Source organism: Falco naumanni, chromosome 12 (assembly GCF_017639655.2).
Source record: "Falco naumanni isolate bFalNau1 chromosome 12, bFalNau1.pat, whole genome shotgun sequence".
In the NCBI taxonomy this organism is placed as follows: domain Eukaryota; kingdom Metazoa; phylum Chordata; class Aves; order Falconiformes; family Falconidae; genus Falco; species Falco naumanni.
In genome coordinates, this window is record NC_054065.1 from 7,756,366 (window position 1) to 7,771,455 (window position 15,090).

General features: G+C 42.9%; 2 protein-coding genes across 5 annotated transcripts in view; both read right to left on the minus strand.

The window, feature by feature from the left end:
• Positions 1-2,922, minus strand: part of TASP1 (taspase 1) — an 88,030-nt gene extending 85,108 nt beyond the window's left edge. For both annotated transcript variants that reach the window (XM_040612022.1, XM_040612021.1), the window contains exon 1: positions 2,834-2,922. The gene's annotated coding sequence lies outside the window, so the exon portion shown is untranslated. The remainder of the gene's footprint in view (positions 1-2,833) is intronic.
• Positions 2,923-13,833: 10,911 nt separating this feature from the next.
• The window catches only part of ESF1 (ESF1 nucleolar pre-rRNA processing protein homolog), a 34,890-nt gene continuing 33,633 nt past the window's right edge, over positions 13,834-15,090 (minus strand). For all 3 annotated transcript variants that reach the window (XM_040611610.1, XM_040611609.1, XM_040611608.1), the window contains one exon: positions 13,834-14,786. In XM_040611610.1, coding sequence (XP_040467544.1) covers positions 14,487-14,786 — 300 coding nt within the window. In that variant the 3' untranslated portion in view covers positions 13,834-14,486. The remainder of the gene's footprint in view (positions 14,787-15,090) is intronic.

Genomic DNA, 15,090 nt, shown 5'->3' on the forward strand with positions numbered 1-15,090 from the left:
ATGCATTAACACAAATTCAATAGTCATATAAGAATTTACGAAATTGTGCTCTAGAGAATCGTGGCATGTGAGTAACACTTAAAAATGCTGTACCTTTTCCTTGCTTTTGCTCTACTCTTCCATACTTTTTCATTCCTTAATCTTATTATTCTCCAATAATTGGGGAGGAAGGGGGGGGGGGGGGGGGAGGGAGGGATGGAAAGACACTAACTTTTTTTCATGGCAAAGTATTTCTAAAAAAATGCCAAATAAACCTAAACCAGTGAAAGTTTGCCTAGACAAGCCTAAGGATTATTAGTGAACCACAACATGCTTAAGTTAATCTCAGATAATTTAGTAACCCTATTTGGTTTTGATCTTAACCTTTAAAATGTTAATCTAATTTAACATTTACAGACAGTTAATGGAAAAACTGTCAGCATATTCTAATATACAAAACAAAAAAGCTCACAAGTTAAAGTACAGAACAATGTATTTTTCAGGAGTCACAAAAGAAATTCACTGTATTTACTGCTCCTCTTATCCACAGCCTAAAATCCTGACAAAATACTGTTTCTCTAGTTCAGCAGGTAAAATTAAAACCAGATATTCTACAAGTTGAATTAATTCAGGAAATGAAAAAACATACAGTGTTAATGCACGAACAGAGAAGACCTCTATAACATATTAAGAAGCCCAATATGTCTTTCACTCCTACCACATTGAAAGGGACTATTTGTAACCTAGGAATACTAGAAAGCGAATAGAATTTAAAAAAATGAGAGGTTTAATACATAGGATTTGAACCACAGATTTTGCAAATGCTATATGGCTTATTCCAGTAATTAAATACCACTCCATTTAAACAACCAAAACAATGTAAATGCTGTTTAGCAAGATTCAGCACTGGTGCAGAACAAAGTTGTTGGTTTACCACAATCATCTTTTCAATAAAGAAAATTATCATAGCTTTCTAGGAAGTTATTTATTTCCACTCATTGTTCCTTAGATGTTAAATGTGTATCAGTATCTTAACATATTTATAAATTTGCATTTTAAAATTAAATATGAACTTGTTGTTATAACTATAAATATACGTATTTATACAAAATAAAGACCACTACAAATACAGAGACTCTACAGAAAGAAAAAGCATTTATGGACTATATCCCATTGTAATGGTCTGCTGTATAAACTTCAGAGTAAAATTAAAGTCCTAATCACTGCATTTACATCCTTTTTTCTAATAATAATGAAGAAAGTTTGGGCAGCCATGGGTACAGGCTGTAAGCTGAAACACAGCCTGCTTCCTACAAACTCTTGCGTTGCTGCATCTTATCACACCACACAGAATGTCATTACAGAAACAAGGGGATGATGAAGACTTAAGCAAAATGACACAGGAGCAAGTGAGGAACCTATACACCTGCAGAAATGGAAGAAATAGTGTGGTGATAGTGAAAGCAATATTGATGCTTAGTTAAACTGGCTTTGAAAATGAAGATACAGGTGCCACTTAAAGACTAATAGTGTTAACTCCAGACTGAAAACCCTAATTAGATTTTTGCACATGCTCAGGTCTGAGGATTCACTTATTTTTACCAAACAACGTATAATCAACCTATCTGAATAATTTTCTTCATTTCATAACACCCCTTCCACCTCAAACTGTTCAAGTCCTTTCAAATTTCATTCACAAACCCACAGCTTCACTTTGTAAGCTCTCGTTGGACTCAACCTTTCCCTCTCTAGCGTCTTGTTGGAGTTATCTGTTCTCCTCCCTTGCTGTCACACATTTAAACTTCTGACCTCATCCCTCCTTGTTACACAGCTCACTGCTGAACACCCAGAAACGGTGGAGGAATACACACCCCAGTTCCACTCCTGAAGAACATGAACCACAACGCTTTTATCAAAGTAGTTCAAAACACAGAACTGAAAAAGTAACTCTGAATCCCACACAGGCACTCAGAAAATGTAACTAATGCGAGTGTAGAAAGAGCTGCTTGGCCATTCCCAGTGTGCTTGGCACGGCCACTACAGCTGTTCCCTCGGTCTGAGGTGACCGGCACTGCTCCCCCCTAACTCCAAGCCCTGCTAACACTCGAGGCACAGCAAACTGCTCCATAAAGCAGGCACGGATGCGGCACAGGGAGGGGGAGGGGGGCACGGGGACGTCCCCGTCCCCACCCCGGCAGAACGGAGCTCTGTGTTTCAGTCAGAGGCTGGAGCGGGGCTGCCCGAGGAGCAGCAGGCCGAGAGGGAAGCGCCTCACGGCGCCCGCGGGCAGCCGAGCCCCCGGCAGCCCTGAGGGACCAGCGGTAACCGGGAAGCTGACAGGGAACGAGCAACCGACAGCCATGGAGCAAAAGTAGAAAAGAAACTTTTATTGGGGGGGGAGAAACTCGCCCAGTGCGGCCGCCGCCCCACGGAGACCCCTGGGGGGCCCGGGCGGCCTCTCGCTGCCTCAGCCCCGCAGCGCTGCCGGCGGAGGAGGCCGGGGCGGCCGCACGGCGGGAGGGGCCGCGGCCCCCCAGCCCCGTTACCGCCTCAGGCAGGCGGCGGCCGCCGGCCCCACCATCGCCATGGCGACGCCCGGGGTCATCGCCCCCCCCCCCCGGAGGTAGGGCCGCCGCGGCGGGGTGACGTCACCCAGAGGAGCCCCCGCCGGCGGCGCGCGGACCGCTGGAGCCCGCACGGCCGCCTCACGGCGCGGCCGTTACGCCCCATAACGGCCCGCGGAGCCCCGGCGCGGGGGTAAGCGGGCGCGGGGAAGTGCGAGAGGCCGGGCCGGGGGAGGCGGGGAGCGGCGGGCTAAGGCGGGGCAGGGCGGCACCAGGCGCCAAGCACTCACCCTCCGCCGCCGTCAGCCTCGCGCACACCCGGAACCACCCGCCCGCCCGTTGCCTCGGTGAGGATGAGGCGTCCCGCCCGCCGCCCCCTCCGATTGGGCGAAGCGAGCCAGCCGACCGGAAAGAGCGTCTGCGCTGATTGGCGTTTCGGAAGGCGAATGCGGCGCCAGCTGCCGCGGGAACACCAGTCGGGGGCGGGCAGCTGAAGGGCGCCTCTCGCCTCCTCCCCGCGGGGCGGGCGGAGCGTGCCGGGGCTCGCTCCGTGCTTGTCGGGCGGGCGCTGCTGGCCGGGGTGGCTCGGGAGGCGGCTGTGAGAGAGCAGGCAGCGGCCAGGCCCGGGGGGGGCCATCAGCTTCCCCAGGAGGTGGTGGGAATGGCGACCGCGGCCTCCCCGAGGGGAAGGTGGCTGCTGGGGGCGCTGCGCGGCCGGGGCAGGAGCAGCCGGGGGGAGCGCCCTGCTTGTCCCGGCCGCCTTTCCCGGGCCGCTAGGCCTCCAGGCCTCTTTTCCCTCCCGCCCCTTGGGTAACTTCCTCACAGACGGCTCTTTCCACCGAGCAAAACCTCTACACCAAGCGTGCCCAGTCCCTGAGGGGTGTTGTGTGTGAGAAGCTGGGTTGTGGTTCGGGGCTCTTCACCCTGCGCCCAGGAGATGAGTGACTTCTGATAGCTGACTGAAACAAAACAAAATTTATTGATGACAAAACCATTTTGTAATAGTCCTATCAGGAAACTCACAAAATAATTGGGTATTTTACATCTTTCTGCTTCAATGGGCATTTGAGTCGTGTACTGGTAGAGAGATACTGTTAGAAGAGAATTTCAGTACGCTTTGCTGTAAAGGAGACTCAACATCATTTTGTAAAGCTACGTTCCCAGGAAGGAGAGCATAGCTAAGCCCTGTTTCCTTGATAACTTCTCAGATGATCATCACATCATGTAGATGTGAGCCTCGAGCAGCCAGCTGTGTGCATGCTTCGTTAGCCCAGTCCCCATTGCCTGCAGTTCCTGCCTTCGCACTTCAGAGCCCCTGCTCTTTGTAGGACTGGGAAACGAGACCAGATGTCCTTATGGACTTGATTAGATCATCGAGTACATTTATCTTAAGCTGACACCTCAAATTCTCATTTGCAAAGGTCAGCTTTTTCAAGTTGAAACTGTGAAATTTTTACAAGATCAAGACACGGTGGCTCTCTTTGCAGAATTCACTAAAGAGGTTTCCCTGATCTCTCGCTCAAGCTCCAATGTGAGCAGTGATAGGATGTGTTTTGTATAAAAGATTCTCTCGACCCCTCTAGAAGAAACAGATTTCAACTTCTCCCCATTTTTCTTTTCCTAAAAGTGAGCACGTGTAGCTGTGGCTGTGCTTCCTGCCACAGTGAACAGTATCATTTGCTCTTCGCAAGCAAGCTGTCAGGAACTGACCTGCTTCAGCCAAACTACATCTTTACAGGGAATTTTTACAAATCTGTAGAAACTGTACTGTAGAAACAGTACTTCCTCTGACACTGATTTCATTCACTAGCCAAAATACATTTCAAAGCAAATAATAACCAGTAATAGATTACTTACACTTCATACCATCATTACCACACAAGACAAACATAATTTGGTCTCAGTTGCATATGTAGTGAATGTATTTTAGCCTGTGGCCACCACGTTGCACACAAGTTATATCATATATTAAACATTAACAGAAACTTGAGCACTGAACTGCCAAGAGCCAAACAAAAATTGTGGAAACTAACCTTTTTACCCCCAGACTTTATTCCACCTCCACTGTGTCCTAATCTTTCTGTGTAGGATCTTCCCCAGGCACTCAGAAGGCTTGTTTCTGGCCTGCTTGTAATCACAGAAACCCCTTTTATGTCTTTTCTCCCAATAAATAACAATGTGCTTCCATTAATTTTTGTACTGTTGATGTGATTTTGTTTCAATGACCTGCCTTAAATTTTTTTTAGCCATGCAAAAAAATGTCAAGAACAAATGCAAGTCTCCTTTTTCAACACACATTTTTGGCACACAAAACTATGTGGCTTATGGAGATCAGCTTTTGTCTTCCACATTACCAGGTGCTTCCTCTTCTGTTGGATAAAACTACAAGGAAGTAACGTGAAGTCCACAAGCCCTTAGAAAATCCTTGGCCTCCTTTCACAGATCTTATGGTGAGGTCCAAATCCCAGTTGTGAGTTGCTCTGTTGCCAATTATTTTTTTAAAAGTCCTCGTTATTCTTGACAGCGATGCTGAAGTGAACCAAGAAGATTCCACAAAGTACTTTCTTTGCCTCTCAGGCAGCAATAGTCACATTTGAGCTAGGACAATCTGATTTGGGGGGAGGAGGAGGGTGTTGTGCAGAAGTATTGCAACGCTCTTGCCTTCTGGCTGCAACCTTTCTCTGACACACAATGTTGGCCACTATGAAAGCAGCTTTGATTTGATCTTGTGCAATAATCTACGACCTGTGTAAGGTCCTACACACCTTCTTCCCCCCACTTTCCCTTTCTCTGTCCACCCCTCCTGTCTGTTGGCTAAGAAAGAGGCGGCACATGTGGCTGAAAGTCAGCTACACATATTGTGACTTGACCCTCCTGTCAAATCTCCTTGAAGTTGGCCAGCAGGTTCAAATTACGAAGGTAGGCTGACAGACTGACGGATGGACAGCGTGATCATGGAGCCCTGCTTTAGGGGGGGAAGCTAAAAATGTTGTCAATGTTTGGTCCTACCCTATTCTCCAGGAGAACTGGATTTCAAATCCAAATGTTTTCACTTGTCTTTTTGAGGCTTTTACTTAATTTGTCCCTTGCTGCCAGTGACAGTTTCCAAACTGGCTAAGTATTTCTGGTGTTTTTCCTATTTTCTGGTCCTTGCTTTTCTCTAGATTTGTGTTGCTACTCCAATAAAAAGGTGATCTCATTCTGTAAATCATTCCTCAGTGTACAGGTTTGAAGTGAAAGACTTCCTTTATTCCTTTTACAAAAGTTTCCAGCTGTGTTTTAACGCCTGGTTTTAGTTTTGTTCTATTTCTTGTTGATTATCTTAGATTTCTTGCACTTTGTGTTTCAAAGCAGAGTCTACTAGCGTTACTTCCTGATTTGATAACAAGCTTATTTGCTGCTTTAATTTATTCTGAATAAAAGTGGCTGTTCAAGCCCAGAGGCTTCAGTGAGGCTTCATCTTACTTGCTGTACTATAATTAAACCATTAATTAAATAAAATCTGAGGTAAGCATGCAGACATGTCTAAATTAGTTCTTGGAACTTAAAATATTGTTTTAATACCGACACCCTCCATTTCCTGAAAGAAAAGCTCAGAGAGGGAATACTTTTGGGGTTTTTTTTGACCAAATGTTGAGTGGGGTGATCCCACGTGCTCAGCAAGAATTTAAATGCATCTGCAGTCAGGCAGACCCACAGACATTCAAGCAGGTACAAGCGCATCCCCACAAGAAGCATTTTAACACAACACAGCTGGAAACGTCTTTGACCAGGATTTTGAGAAGTGCTCTGCTCCAGAGGTGTGAGCAATACTCAATTAGGAGCTGCGTGCAAGGCGTATGTGTTTGCTGTTAAACTCAGTGAGTTGCTTAACACCCTGTCAAGCAAAATCATTTGCCTCGGCTCAGGGAAACAAGATGAAGTCCAGCCTCTCTCTGCTGCCTCACAACTCCCATTCAGACCCAGCGGTATAAACTCATCGAACAGGGTTAGGGTGGGTGCTCTATACATGTCCTGTAGTTCCTCCACTGAGGAAATGCCTTGCAGAGAGAAATTCTGGAGCTTCTTTGAGTAAGTCTAGGCAACACTGTATGCATCTATGAGGTTCTGTCAAATCAGGCCCACGTATCTGACAACTTACATTCATGGAGTCATAGAACGGTGTGTTGGAAGGGACCTTAAAGATCATCCAGTTCCAACCCCCCTGCCATGGGCAGGGGCAAATTCAGATACTGGTTTGTTACAATGATGTGGACAAAGTACAGAGAAAAGGGAGAAACCAAGGGAGAAACCATTTGATACTTTTGCTAGTTACAACTCATCCAAGACTGCTGGATTTTCATTTATAAGAAAACATAACTTCATTAAGAAACCTGTAGTGAAGTAATTATTCAGCTGCTCCACTTCAAGGCATACTAGAATTTGGAGTTGGAGGTGCTAAGCTGTGGCCCTCAGGTGCAGTGACAGAATATTCAATTTAATAGTAAAAGACAAGAAAGACAGGCTTTTCAGCACGGCTTAGGTCTCCTCTTTAGTAATTCTTTAGCTTCTTGCAGGGCACCAGGAGAGCCGCTTTGAAAAAAGAGATCCCGACCTCACAAAACCACTCTGTCTTTGCTTCACAAAAGGAGGCATTCCTGGCAACAAAGAGCTGAACCTCTGGGTTGAGAGGTTTCAGTGCCTTCGGACACCTGGTAAGGACACAGATGCTGAGAAAAGGCTATAGAAGAGAAGACTCACATCCCTCTCCTATCTCTTTTGACCCAGATGAAAGGACAACCTTCAACAATCAATTCAAGACAAACTTAGCACTTAAAGAATTTGTCTGGGAAGTGGCTATGTGGGGGGAAAAAAGAAAAGAGAAGGGAACAACAACAAAGGCAAGCACGAAATGTATTGACCATTGCCCTATATTGACCATTCCAGTTTCATTTAGGAACTTTGTAGAAATGACTTGCAACAGAGAAAGCAGCTGAATGCACCAAGTACAACAGGAACAGTTAACTGAATGATTGCCTGCAAAAAGAGAATTAGCATCTCAAGGCCATTGTAAAGGCTGGAATCAATCTGCTCAGATACCACATTATTAATCCCCCTGAAAGACTGGCTGATCTTTGCAGGTAGCATAAATAAGCCTGCAGTCTTCTACAGGCATGCTTGTTTCCTCTGCATATGAAAAGGCCCCTTCTTTGACTTGCAGCCAGTAAAATAATGTTTTTTCCAGATAATGAGCCACTTCACATGAGGAAAATACTCTAGCATCCTGGACCTGTCTAAACAGCATTCCACATACTCCCGGCTGCTCAACACCCACACACAGTTATTTCCAACACTTGTTCCATCGCACCTCAAAAAACTTCAGCTCGGTGCGATTGCGATCTTCTCTCAGCCAGCTTTCACAGTTGTAACTCGATGGGGGCCAAATCATAAGACACAGGACTTTTGAGAAACGAAACTTAAAATATGTATTCATCAGCTGTTGCCAAAATAATCACTAGCAGTAAATCCCCGCAAGGTTTTGTCTTTATTCCTTAAAGATGGAAAGTGAGTTATATGCGTACTGGGTACGTACTGGCCATTGTAGCAGGATAGTCATCTCCTCATCCACCACTCTGGGAAGCCAGGACTCACAGAACAGTGGTTTTCAGAGTCAGAGATCATTTCTCCTCACACCCACACAAAGCATGCTGCAGATTTAAATACGACAATTTAAAAGTACATATTTTGGAAAAACAGGCCAAGCTGGTGACTAAGTAAATCCTGGACTAAGTTTTCTCCACATGTTTTATCATCTCATTATTTTTATGGGGTTTGACCTGCACGGTTGCTTTCTGCAGCTCTCCGTGGGTAACGATTTAAGTCCAGACCAAAGTTGTTTTATTGCACTCAAGGTATGATACAATTTCAGCAGGGCAGTCTTCACAACTTCCTCCTCTTCAGATTCTGGGGTACTGATCCAACTGCAACAAAGAGAGCTCAGGATACTCAAGTTCACTATGAAGCTTTAAGAATAATTGGCAAAATTATTCTCATATTGGGGAAGTTCTGATCTTCAGGATGTAAAAGGAGAACACCACCCATTCTCACCCCTCAGACTAGCTCATGAGCTCTATCAGCAAATTCACGTTTCGGAGAGATTGGGATTGGTACAAAAACCAGTGCAGGTTTATATTAGGACCGAATTTGCAGTTTTAAACTACATCTCTTTTAATACGTGATTTAAGTTCATCACCCTTCTCCAATATATTGTACCTTTTGCCTTTCCAAAGGTTTGACTCACAGCAAAGTAAAGCAGCCATTCTGTGATGCATCTTTACTTACCAAGGCAACTTGCTTTGCTGTCAAATGTAAATCTTGGGCCTCTTAAGAAAACCAGCTAGCTTTAGTGATAGATTTATATTCCTTTTACGTGCCACTGGTCTGCTACACCTGTTTTGACATTAATACAAGAGCGCTGCAAGTAACTCTGTAGCTGTCACTTTGTGCAGCATCCCTTTGGCTCGGTAAATTCCGCCGAGGGCCATGCGTGGCATGCTGCCATTCGCTGCTAACAGTTCGGACATGCACTCAAGTGGTCAGTCTGGTCTGCTGGATTGAGAGGGTGCTGACCCATCTGTGAGGCAGATGGGCTTCCACGGAGCATAAGGGTTGTGGGGTTTATTTAATTATAATAAAATAAAATTAAAACCCTGCTAACAAAACAGTTATTTTGCAAAGTCAAGCACTTGGACACCAAAATACAGAATAATGAAAACTGCTTCCCTTCATGGCATTATAATGTCAGACTACAGCTTAAAGAAAAGCATCCATTCATCTAACTGAAACAAATGCCAAAGCTGATTTCACATGTACTATGCTTGATTTTCTCTCTGACATGGTTTTGGTTCCTAGGCATTTATATTTAGTTTTGTCATACAAAACTCGTGTATGAGAAACCTGCAAAAATCCCAAAACCAAACCACCAAAAAAGCTGAACTTGTGGTTGGTTTGGGAACTGCTGACCTTCTTTCCCACCTCTGGCCATAAGGACACCTTTCAGAACAACTGTAGGTCAACACCAGAGGCGTTGTTCATCACAGCTCATCTTCTCAGGCTCTCTCCCTGCTAGTGCTGCTGTCATTACTTTTCCAGAACTCTTTCAGTAAAAGGACCAATGGCTCAGGCTGTCCTGCCCTGCCTCAAAATTCTCCTAAAGCCCATGGCATCTGTTCTCAGGGCAGCTCACACACCCGCTCCCTCTTTGAGTGCCCTGGTATTAACCTAAGGGGGAAAGCAGGCAGGGGAAGGAGGAATTGAAGCAGCTTATGCTTAGGGGAGGGGGTTGCACTCCACAGAAATTATTTTAACTCGTCACCTGTAGAAGTCACAGCCACCCTAAAACATTCCCTTTGCTATTCTTAGTCCTTTTGCTAACCACTTCTGTTCAGACTTCTATTTTCCACAGTCAAACTGCCAACCCATTTGAGCAGTGGTTCAGCCACACACGTTGCTGACTGCAACGGGCAGTTTTTCTTTTCAGAATTATAATGTCGGTCTTTGACTCATGCTGTCGGAAGTCAATACAAACCTCATCTGCCTCAGTTGTCCTTTCCCTCCTTCCTCACTCCAGAAGGATAAAAAGAGAAAGGTCTAAGTGCATTGGGCTGGATTTCAGTGCGAAGCCAAGGGATTTGTGCAGTGCCAAGGAGCGCATGGGATGCAGTCCAAGAGCATTTGCCCACGACAACGTGGCAACCAGCCTTTGGATCGGGTGTCTCCGAGAATGGGACAGGAGATTTGCCAGTGTGCTCACTGGAGGCTAGAAGCAGTGTTGTTTAAAACTTGCATAGTCTCAGATGGCTGAAATAGAGCTGGAACAGTACTGAGTAGGGATTGCTCATATGCTAGTGATGAGGAGGATGTAAAGTAATAATGACCTTAAGTGACATTAATCTAGATTGGATCCAGAACCCAGACAAAAATACTCCCATTTGTAACACGGTATGTCAAGCACAGAAAGAAAAATACAAGACAAGACCTTTCTGCCACCTCATCTTGCTTTTTACAGGAATACAGTAACATAATCCTGTGCATGAAAAGGTACATTTTTAAGACTGCAACCTTCCTAATGTAAAGTACTGTATGAAATAATGACAATTACTGTGCTATCAGAACTACTACTTTTGCTGTTCTTATCATAGCTACAAAACTGAGGCATTTAACTCATGACTTAAGACAAGTGCAAAACAACCTAACCACTCTAGTAGTTTGAAATATATATCACATATAACATAAGTTTTTAAGACTTTTATTACGAAAAAAATCCACAGTATTTTGGTTGGATTTTGTTTGCTAAAAAAGCATATTACAGCACAACTTACTGTTATTTTTGGACACTATTAAAATATGAAATGAACAAAAAGCCAACTTGCTATTAATTGGAAATAATACATTTAATTTTTAGAAGAAAGGAATAATAGAAAACATACGTGGCTCTTCATCTCTGGTTGTCTGATCTTTCTCAGTTTTTAAATAAATCAAACCCTCTTGTGATTTCCACTTGTAATATTAGATCTTTAAATGTCTGGCTTACACTCTAGCATGAGCTCTGATGGCTGCCAACTTGGAGACAAACTACTTTATACCAGACCTCCATAAGTTGCTAGAAAAATTAGTTCTGTCTCACTTTTAACAGTCCTGTTTTTTGAGGGTTTTTTTTTTTTTACTTAATTGCCATCAGGTTTGCTGGTTACATGGCATTTAGTGAAAGGGAGAAATAAAAATCATATTTTAAAGTTCAGAGGTTAGAATTTCCAGATCCTATTTTCATGTGTAAAAGGATGAGATGGTCAAAAACATCCTTTGTTTTGTTTACACCAAGACCAATGAATTGCAAGGAATTCTAGATGAGACATGACCACTTCTTATCAGACTTAGAAGATACGCTTCTCCTGAAAACACAGAAAGAAATCACTCCAGATTTTGTTAGTATTGTTCTGGAGTTATAGAGATTAGATGATGGGCTTTGAGCCATTAGGACATAGTAAGTAATTATTTGATTTTTTAAAAAAAGTCGGGGGGTGGGGAAGAGAGGCTCTAGATCTAATCATTTTACAAACAGACAAAAAATTTCCCATCTAAGATGCATGCTGGGACAGATCCTGCAGTTCTTCCCAACCAAGATGCCCCCCCTTCAGGACTCAGCAACTTGAGAACAAAAACAACAATAAAAAGAACATCTGATTAGTTAAAATTATCATACATTAAACATTTAAATGATACCCAACACACAATACCACACAGCAAAATATTTTTTTCAGCCAATAGTTAAAACCACTGTCAAGTCTGCCTTCATAATTTTTGTGCATTTTGTCTTGCTATGACTCCCAAGTACAGGCTAGGCTTCCTAAATGGAAGAAAGAAGGTAGCCAGCACATGTGCATGTAAGAAAAGACACAGCATAACTTATACCGTCTTCATTTCAATAAGAATTCATCACTATTTATGAATTTATAATTTTGTAATCATTTTTTGTTCAATCAGTCCTCCAGCAAAGTTACTGTAAAGGACAGATGCATTGAAGTAGTACAGAAGTTCTGTTGGATAGTTTTGGACCCATGAGTCATTCAGCGTAGCTGGGCATTCCAGAGGAGTGGAGATTCACTGACGCCACAGATTTTCCAATAAAGTTATAAAAGCACCGAGCCAAAAAGAAAAGCACTGGTAATTTAAGTGACTCAACTACTGCCAGGAAGTCAAACACAGCAGACTATGCCTACTGCTAGTGCACAAGCCAGGACACTCCTCTGTAAGAGCACGCACATCAAATGCATCAAAACAGAAGTATCTGGTAGAACTTGGCAGGGTTAGATTAAGACACAGTACAGTTTGTTGCCTTTCATCCCCCACCAAATTTGCTTTTTCATACAAATTATTAAACAAAATTAAGGGAGACTGTGGACTTGCTATTAGAACAGTGTTTGCTGGTGCACCAACACAGAATGACACTTTCTGTTGTTGCTACAGCTACAAAATGGTGCTTTCACAAAGTAAGTACCTACGACCATGAGTCCTACCCACGCTGTATTTCTGAAAGAAACAGAACAGTTATGAACGTACCTGCTTCCCCACTGACAAGGTGTAATATTCTAAGTGCACCGTTGCCATCTCCTGTCACTGGCCACTGTCAGGGGTCAGATGCTGGGCTAGGTGGGTCCTTCATTTGACTTGCATTTCTGTTCAGACCTTTCGCTTTTGTTCTCAGCTTTCCAGTCTTCCACACACTTTGTACATAAACGCTTGCCCTTCCGTCACCATATCCTAGTTCTAACTCTCGTTCACTTCAAGCTACTGCCCCTAGTGCATTTCATATGCCTACAAAATATATGCCATGCAATGAACCACACGTAGAAAAAATCTGTACAAATACATGGTGTGTCTAAATTTTATCCTTTCAGCTTGGTGTCACTGCTCTGGCACCTGGAAATCATACCATAGGTGCCAGTCTTAAGTAACTGCATTGCAGACAGACAACTACTTAGTTTTCCATGCTGCAAATTTTATTCTAAAATTAATATGATCTTTCATTATTGGGGAGGCTTGTCTCCTCATCCACTGTCTGTCTCAGATGCATAAATGTACATTTTATCACTTTCGTATGACACAACAGTTTCTTAAGTAGTACCGATTGGTTCTCCCGTTTGATGCAGGGATGCTTCCCTTGGTAGAAAACTCTTTGTTTCCCAAAGCATCTTTCTTCATAAATTCATTGTCTTGCTGAATATCACTATGCTGTTCTCCACTGTATACCCATGTTCAGAAGCTTCCTGCCACTTCCAGTAGGATGTTTCAGAAATTAACAATACCTCTTTAAAATTACAAATTGCCTTTCAGCTCCTTCTTTCTAACTTTTTAGTTCTTTTTTTGATACAATGTTGTATTTCCATTAGAGCTGATACAGCAAACACTTAAAAAAAAACCACCCAAAAATCCCTAACCCAACCCCAAACTTAAAGAAAAATCAATCCCCACACTCCAGGGACGAAAGATCATTTTCTACCTATTGTATTTTCCCTGCACCACTGATACCTTCATCACCAACACTAATAACATGGCCAAACAACAGGGTTTCTAAAATTGTATCATCTAGATCTAGCTTTTATTTCTTTCTTGCTTTTAATACTTGCAATGATGGAAGATCTTATATAAGTCTAACTAAATTAATGGGAATGCAATATTAATAGCAAGAAGTTTAATGTTGACATAATTTCATTCAGGCGCAGAACACCACCACACAGCTAAGTATCCAAAATTCCTTCGGGCCAATTTAAACCATTTATTTCCAACATATATTAATGAAACACCTCTAAATGGCAGTATTTCCATTAATTAGTTCTGTTATCCAGGAAGTCTTAAAAGTATTTAGAGGAGAAATTAGTGAAGGATATATGTAATCTTTTAAAATGTACAGAAAACCTGTATACAAAATTTCTTCAATTTTTGGTTACAATACCACCTTGTTTATCAACAGAAATATGTTTTACAGACTTCTGTGGAATTAAAAACTTTAAGACCCTTTAGTCTCAGCAATAAATCTCTGCAGAAGTTATTTTCTTATTTATAAATTACAGCCATAATTATGACTACTTTTTGTAGCCATCTTCAGCATTTTTGTTATCTTTAAGAGACAGCATGATACTAAAGAAACAGCCCCAAACCCACCAATTCCTTCCTTACTTTTTTGTACTATTACTGGAAATCTACACCTTGAAAATACGTATTTGTTGTGGCAGAAGAAAAGACTGATTATCGCTCTAGTTACTTCAGTACTCACCACCATAATTAAGTGACTTCTCAGAAAATTTTAGGTGGATGGGAATCAGAGCAGGCTGTAGTTACTTTAATAGGTGTCGCCGGGTATAAGAATGGAACTAACGTCAACATCTGAGTAAAACTGAAGTTTAGTTATTTCAGTTTTTGCTTTTTCCTTGCCTGAAACTCTTCAGTTTTATTTTTGACAGATTTTATTAGCATTGATAAAGCAGGATCTATGCCTTTCTTAGCAACATCTCCTTTCTTTGCCATCTTGTTCTCCTGCCCCTTGCTTGCCTCCTGAAGATCTCGCTCCTTTTCTTCTCTTCGGCGAGCTTTTTCTTCCAAGATCTTTTCTACTGCTTTTGTCTTCTTGAAATTTGGATCTGAAGGATCCAAATTGAACAGGGGAGAAGTAAACATAGCTTGGAATCTTGTGTCAGCAACATTTACCTGAAGGGAGAAAAGGAGTATTTATTTTAGATAACTTTTACCCATGATAGCAAAGCTTTCAAACACAGTAAAATACGAGCTGCTTAGGGAGTCATAGCTCGTGAGATTGTTCACCATTCCTGGAAGTGCTCCAGTCACAGAATCCCAGCAAGTGTGAGGTAAAGAGCCAGAAGATTGGTAAAACAGACAAGTGAACACTTGCACAAATCCTGTATGCGCCTCTACTGGCAGACCAAGGAAAGGTTCGTTGTCAAGAACCAACCGGGGCAAAAGCAGCAGTGGATAACCATCAGAACAAACACAC